This window comes from Clarias gariepinus, chromosome 9 (genome assembly GCF_024256425.1).
Source record: "Clarias gariepinus isolate MV-2021 ecotype Netherlands chromosome 9, CGAR_prim_01v2, whole genome shotgun sequence".
Lineage (NCBI taxonomy): Eukaryota > Metazoa > Chordata > Actinopteri > Siluriformes > Clariidae > Clarias > Clarias gariepinus.
In genome coordinates this window covers 30,690,276-30,698,494 of record NC_071108.1, presented here as the reverse complement: position 1 = coordinate 30,698,494, position 8,219 = coordinate 30,690,276, and the positions used below count along the sequence as shown (strand labels likewise).

Here is an 8,219-nt window from a genome sequence, read left to right as displayed (position 1 = left end):
ACTACTACTAATAATAATAATAATACTTTCCATTAATGCATCGCATTTCTAACACATTTAAGGTTGCTATAGACGGTTTTAACCCGTATTCTTTAATTCTTAGTTGTTTTTATATAATGGCAAATTTAAAATAGGACTTGCATAAACAAATAAATAACTAAATGAATAAATAAATAAATAAATAAATAAATAAATGATATCCCCTCAGGCTTTATTTGACAAACAATTTCTATTATTATATGTATTTAATACATTATTTAAATATGAACCATAATATTTTACCATAATATTTACTGGAGCCAGGACATTCCTTTTACTTCTTAACTTTCTAATCTACTACAGTACATATTTAGATCATTAGATTCCAGTTGATATTATATATCACTTTGAGAACGCAATCGGAAAACCACAGAACTCTTATAGACTTATTATTAAGTATATGACTACATACAGAGGGGCTAAAAACGGATACACACTTTTTTCACAATATAAAAAATATATGCATTAGAAAATCTATTCGTAATTTTAAATAAATATTAAATAGTGCGACTACTGACATATTTAGAGGAAACGCAATACTACACATTGCTGCCATAATAAAAATTTTCAATTAAGGCATATAACAACTGTTGAAGTGTATTATTAAAAAAATATTTTGGGCCCCCTATATATTAGGAAATAGTTAATAATGGTTAATAATTGTTAATAATGGTTAGGTATTAACTTGAGAAACTGCTAAACCTTTTAAGAGTGAGGAACAAGTAATACGTATACGCTTTTACACACACACACACACACACACAGACACACACACACACACAAATAAAACGTGCACCTTGTACAGTACCTTCCAAAAAACGCTTTTCAGTTTTGGAAAGTCTGCGTCTATAAATTGCATGTATAGCATAATTAGTTATATTATAGAAGGTTGCACATGATCACACAAATGGCCACATAAATGCGATTAAACCTGGAAAATAAAGAAAACACTGCGTCCAACTGACTGTGGTGAATCACTGTTGCGCACTGTTGCGAGGCATTAAGTGGGAGGGGTCACCATCATCGGAAGAAAAACAGACATAAGAGTGAACTTCCCAACAAGAACCTGCTAATGGCACTTGGCAGAGGTGTGAGCTAAGACTCGACAACTGTACACTCCGGAACCTCATGCAGCTCTTATCCCAGGAGGGACATTGACATAAAATTCGCTTTTGAAATCGCCACGTCTTGGCGCGTTTATTTTACGCACGGCTGCGTCAAGGCTATTTGTGCAGCGCGCTTTCCAGGGCCTGTTCAGCCCCGATCCTGACTCTGTGTGTGCACGATGCTTGCCAGCCCGGTCACCTCGACGCCTTTCTCGGTTAAGGATATCTTAAACCTGGAACAGCAGCATGTGTTTACGCAGCAGGGGTTTTCGGGCCCAGAGCAGGACGCCGCTCCGCTCCAGTCTTTGCAGTTTCAGTGCATGCACAGCGCACTCAGTCGGAGCCTGGAGCTGCTTTACAGCCCGGACAAACCCGCCTTCAGTCCCGGGGAACAGAGTAAATGCCCGCTAAGTGCAGATGACTTCGGCTCCTGCGGCTCTCCGACAGAAGAGGAGACAGATCATCAACGCTCTAATTCAGGTAAAAATTTTATGCAGTTAACGCTGGATTGATATCACTAAATTATCAATTAAAATAGATACCACAACGGTTAATTTGTGTCCACATGTGTGTGGGTTTTTTCTTTAAATCTGATGAGTGCATGAGTACTGTGTACTTTTAATCTATCTATCTATCTATCTATCTATCTATCTATCTATCTATCTATCATAAATAGATGTTGAAGTTTTCCAGCTAAAACCTATATAATAAAGGTAGAAAATATAATGGCACCACCAAAGTAGAGTTATACAGTTTGATCATTTTTTTTATAATTTCGTAGGGTGTATGTGTTATTAAAATTATGTCATGTTATGTATAACACCACATTTATAAGTATAGATAAACGTATTCCTTAACTGTGCTTATTAATTCGTTTAGATATGTATAAACACTTTCTGTCAGTGGTTCTCAAACTAGGTTCTGGGAAGTCGCTGGGGTTGGTTATTTATTTATTTAGTTAGTTAGTTAGTTAGTTAGTTAGTTAGTAAGTTATGGAAATAAAAATCATGGACAGCAAGCACTCTCATATTACTGTTATATATCTTTTATAACTGTTTATTATATTTCAGTGTCTAAATGCCACTTGAATTAAATAGACTTAAAATTATAACATGACTAACGAGTTTATTTTTACACCAATAAATAAATAAATAAATAAGAGAAAGAAAGTGTGTGTGTGTGTGTGAGAGAGAGAGAGAGAGAGAGAGAGAGACTTGTTGCATTTTTTTTCTCAGTTGAAATTTTTTAAACTACTACTACTACTACTACTACTACTACTAATAATAATAATAATAATAATAATCACCTATTTTAACCAAGAAAAAGGTTTTAAAAATTACCTGCAAGTTGGTGCATATTTTTAGTCCTAATAATCATTTTCGAATTCGCCCATTTCCTAATCCTAAACTGAATAATAATAATAATAATAATAATAATAATGATAATAATAATAATGTGATGTGAGCTTAGATGTAACTGTGGTTTACCTAAAACGGCTGACTACATAGCATTTCATTCAAATCTTTTTATATTTTTAGCTGTCCAGGTTTTGTTTATACATTTAAAGTTTTTATAAAGCTCTAACAGCTGCAATCGCTAAATATGATACTACTGATTTGAATAATGTGTTAAATACATAAATAGTTGTATTATAATGAACCCACTTTAAAAATACTACTAAACTGTACATTTTCAAGTCACTGGGGTGGTACTCTCAACATATGGATCTTTTTCCTGGTAAGGTGGATATACAGTAATGCGCCTTAATTACTCCTGAGACCCGGACTCTATACTGTTATGTACATTGCAATTTATACTGATTGTTTCTCTTTATTCATAGCTGATAACTATAGATGTAATTAATGTCTTCAATCTGGAAGAATTCTGGCAAAAAAAATTATACCGAACAGTCCTCATATAAAGATGATACAAGAAAATATATACAGACAATGAAGTCTGGAGAAAATGTCATGTCCTCAAAGAGGTTAAAATGATTTAATGTACATTCGTGGACTGTAATAAGATTTTAGAGTAAAGCTTTAAGTGTCCTTTTAGAGATATAGGACAGCTAATATGAAGATAAAATGAGTAGGGTAGTGAAATAAATTTGACACTGAATCCCTTCTGTGTGTGTGTGTGTGTGTGTGTGTTCATCCCACATGTGAGCTTGTAGAAACTCTGAACACAAAGTAACGTGCTAATTTTGTTTGTTTGTTTCGTAAAACAGGTGCATGTGAAATAGAGGAGTCGAGCTGCACTGACAGTAAAGCGGAAGACGCTCCGGGAGACAGGTCGAAGCCGCGCTCTCGCCGGAAACCGCGCGTGCTCTTCTCCCAGACTCAGGTGTTCGAGCTGGAGCGGCGTTTCAAGCAGCAGCGCTACCTGTCCGCGCCGGAGAGAGAGCAGCTCGCCGCCGTGCTCAAGCTCACCTCCACACAGGTCAAGATCTGGTTTCAGAACAGGAGGTACAAGTGCAAGCGGCAGAGACAGGATAAAAGCTTGGAGCTGGCCGGTCACCCGCTGCCCCCGCGCAGAGTGGCGGTTCCGGTGTTAGTGCGAGACGGAAAGCCGTGTCTCGGCGGAAGCCATGCACCGCCCTATAACGTCGCAGTCGGCTCGTATCCGTACAACAACTACTATAACAGTTACGGAAATACTCCTTACGCCTGTAACTTTAGCGGGATGCCTTCGTTCACCACCAACAGCACGCAAATCCCTAATCACATAGTAGATATGAACCTCAGCATGGGCGGTGCTGATGGAGCTCTCGGCCAGCAAGGACACTTTCAGACCACCTTAACCGGAATCAGAGCTTGGTGAAGAGAATGTTCGGAGGGGAAAAAAAGACTCGAATCTGACATTCACAATGACATGTGATTTGACTGAGCTGGGACTGAGCTAGTTCGCCAAAAATGCATCGTAGATATCACTATGATCATGGACCACACAGATAAAAAAAATCCCTGCAGTTTCCAGAAGAAGATATTGTAAAGCGTGATTAAAAGTCAATTTACCACTGTATATCCATCAACCCTCTGTGTGTTAAATAATTATGAAGATTATTTTGTGAATCACTTAAAGACACTAACTCCAAGATGACTAAATCCTGACCATGTTTTTTTGGAAAGAAGATAGACTTGAACTAGCACCGGTGATTTTATGTGCAAATGTTTTTTTTTTTTTTTTTGTATTTGTGTATATGTTCTTCATCTAAACATAAAAAAAAATAAAATACACTTCTTATTAAGACTTATTAAATATATGTTTATATTTACATTGCCTTTTTACAGTAGGGAGTAAAAGAAAAGTTATTTCTTTTCCTTTCTTTTCATTTCTTTCTTTTTTTTTTTGGCTTGCAGCTCACGCTCCAGGTGTGTATTTGAAAACAGGCAAAAGTATTTTATTTATTTATTCATTAGAACTACTGGGAAAGAAGAGCAGATACTAATTTTGACATTTTAAAAATATGAGTAAACAAAACGTCGGCATTTCGGAAAATTATAGCACATTAAAAAATACATATTTATTCAGAAAACTAAAAACTAAAATTCACGTGGCATTTGAAAATCACAAACCTGTACAATTGCCCTTAAATAATCGTTTTTAAAAACGTTTTAGAGGAATAATTATTTTGTTCTGTATTCTAGAATAAATCTGACATTATAATAATTAAAGCTAACGTTAAGTTACTGATCCCTGGCATTTAGTTTAGCATAATGAGGATACAAGTTAGGAATAATTCTACTCCATATTGTTTGGGGTATAAATATTATTTTTATTGAATACATAGTTAAACTTTATGAGAAGTACACGGCATTTTTATTGAAGTCTTAAAATATGTTGCTGACCTGTGAATTTAGAAGAATGGTAAAATAATTTTATAGGCCTAACTTATAGGTAGGAAGTATGACATTTCTCACTCAAAAAATATTTACATGTAATAATATAGGCATAGACTATATTTAATAATATAGATGAATATATAACAAAATGAACAGAAAATATATATGTAATTCTGCCTATAAACACCAAGCTATAGTTTTTTTTTGTGTGTGATTCGCTGTTTTCTACACAAAATCATATGTAGAAACCGTTTATTTTGAAAGAGGGTCACACATGTTATTAGTAAAACTGAGTAAATGGGAGTGTGTATTAAAAATACGGCGGTGAATGGATTTGAACGTAAATAATAATCTTTGAGAATGAAAAAAAATTGATTACCACATTTTTTGTTTTTATGGTCTACTGACACAAAATTACTGCACATTTAACTTTTACAGATGCTGTTGAATTAGGCAATTTAGATTACTTTTTCAGTTTAAAATTTAAAATGATTTAATTTCAACTGTATTCAGTTTAGATTTTCACGTGTTACTATGTGGGTTTGAGTTATATTAAGATTTCAAGACACTTTGGTGTCCCTTTAAAGTTCTAAAGGTTCTTAAAAACAATGTCTATAATAAAAATAATAATGATTCTAGCCCTGTATTTTGATGCAAAATTCTTCGAATCATGATCGTATTGTTAATTTAAGCATTTTTGTTTCGTTTAATCGCATTCACACGGTATTCATTTTTAATTTACTGAGAAAGCTTTTGAATTATTCACTTCGGTCCACCACCTGTAATCTAGACCTATTAAAAACACCATAGCTGTTAACGCAACACTTACAGACCTAATAGCCTAATAAAGTTGGTTAGTTGCTGACAGATTGGTTGGCTGTGCGCACTGTAAAACATCTAATGGTATCAGTTCAATTAGGTCTAATCTCCTGGATCTTAATGCGGCGCGATGAGCTTGTCATTGGAGTCCCATTAGGCAAACAGATAACGCAGAAGCACTGGGCTGATAAGACAGAAAAGACCTGAGAGTAAACAGAGGAGCAGACACATCGGCACTGCATGGCTCACACCACCGGACACACCGCCGGCAGCCACCAGAACACCACACACACACACACACACACACACGCAGCAGCAGTCTGTATCACCTTCACCTGCACAATTAATATAGCATTGTACTTTTACTTTGAGTTTAAAACTCTTAGACTCTGAGTTTAACTTTGAAGTTTTGAGTAACGTTGCATTTCATTCACTTGCTATTTGAAATGTTTATAATGTAACAAATCTCGGCGTACTTGGAAATAGAGCGATGCTTGCAACCGAAGCGATGAATTATGTCATCATCTACTATCGTATTATCTACTGCTCATTTAGTATCACACTTTTAAAATAGTTTTAAACGTTTGGCAAACATGTATTGGCCCATTTTTACAAGTACAAAATGTGACATAAATCTACCATACACATTCTTGGATTCTTCATACACTTAATTTTTTTATTCCCAAACTACACCAGCTAACCACAACCAGATACCAGATAATAAACCAGATATACAAACATGATAATGTAAGCAGTTTTCTGTGTGCTCAGTTTAATGAATTTTTTTGTTATGCCTGATTTCTAATCATCGCAGAACATCAATTACATGAAGATAATGGCATAGTAAACAAAGTTAAATAATTGACATATAATTGACCAAAATAAATATATATATATATACACACACACAGACTAACATACATATACACATATATTACATATATAAATATTTGATATATTACATATATCAAATTATGTCTATATTTGGTATATCTAAAGCAGCTTATTAGATAGGGCTCTGACTCGCTTAACAATTATAGAATACTGTCTATCTGTAGTATATATATATATATATATATATATATCTAGAGATGATTATTAGATCTGGAACACTGACTATAGGTCTACAAATATAGAATTGTCCATGTGTAGTAGATCTAAAGCAGTTTTATTAGATTTACAGCACTGACTAGCTTAATAAATATACAGTAAAATATGATCTAGAACAGCTAAAGTAACAGTGACTAGGTTTACAATGATTAAAGACTGACTTTACTTACTTAATTTACTGACTCTTTGCTCCCAGTGAGCCAAAAGGTGTCAACAATTTGCCTCTGTGTTGTCTTATGGAACATGCTGCGCCTCTCCACATGTCAAGCCCATCTCTTTCAAATCAGTATTATTGTATGTCGCCTGGTTATTTTGGGTCTTCGCTGTTTCTTTTTGCCTGTGTTGACTGGTAGGCATTCTTAGGGATAGGGTCCTTGGCCATTCTGGATACCCGCTCAAGCCATCTAATGGTGCGATAATTGATTTTTAGAAGCTCACTCTGTTTCTGTGGGTTTTTTTTTGTACAAATGTTTTTAACTAAGTACTGACTAGTTACTAATACTAGTACTAGTACTAATACTAATACTAATACATAACTGTATGAGATTGGGTAGCTTAAGTAACCTTGCAATTATAGCTTATAATTATAGAACATGGTCTGTCTCCAGTTGCTTTATAACGCTAAGTAGCTTTATAATTATAGAAAACATATCCATCTTTAATATATCTATATTTAAAATTGTCTATATCTATATTTAAAATTGTAGAATACTGACTAATTATGTGATACTAAGGCAGCCAACAACTGACTACGGAAGGCCACGAATGACCACTGATAGGTACAAGAGAACAAACTGCAGATCTGCAGCAGACCTACAGTAGAGGTCATAAAATGCCATAGCCCCAATATTATATTTTTAAACAATGAAAAATTCATAGCCCATGCCAGCAAACTGCAAATCACTAAAGATCACCCTAACATATTAAACGGTTCATCATTATTTGTAAATTTGTAGCATTCTATTGCATCAGTTGTGAAAGTGGAAACTGGATTAAGACATATAGCTGGAGTAATTCTAAAACACTGACTACATTTAAAGCTATAAGTCACAAAATAGCTATACCTTCTCTACACTGTAAAAAATGATTTTGGTGAGTGGTAAATACTACCCTTGCAAATAGTCTACCATTTACCTATTATTTTTGTCATCAAGTTTAATTATATAATAATGAGTAAAATTCACCCACACTACCTAATTATTTATAGTAATAACTGCAACCTAAAAAAACATTGTAATATATACCCCAAAACATTGGCTCTGTTGTAAGCATGAGCTATTTGAGGCACATGTTCATTTTTCAA

General features: G+C 34.5%; 1 protein-coding gene across 1 annotated transcript; it reads left to right on the top strand.

The window, feature by feature from the left end:
* Positions 1 to 1,229: 1,229 nt before the first annotated feature.
* On the top strand, positions 1,230 to 4,315 carry nkx2.7 (NK2 transcription factor related 7). Its single transcript, XM_053504381.1, has 2 exons — positions 1,230 to 1,625; positions 3,373 to 4,315. The coding sequence occupies exons 1-2, from the start codon at positions 1,325 to 1,327 to the stop codon at positions 3,963 to 3,965; spliced, it is 894 nt and encodes a 297-aa protein (XP_053360356.1). The 5' UTR covers positions 1,230 to 1,324; the 3' UTR covers positions 3,966 to 4,315.
* Positions 4,316 to 8,219: the final 3,904 nt, after the last annotated feature.

Coding starts and splice junctions, on each gene's coding strand:
- nkx2.7 (XM_053504381.1), top strand. CDS start 1,325: ATGCTTGCCAGCCCGGTCACCTCGACGCCTTTCTCGGTTAAGGATATC. Junction 1,626..3,372: donor TCATCAACGCTCTAATTCAG/GTAAAAATTTTA, acceptor TTCGTAAAACAG/GTGCATGTGAAATAGAGGAG.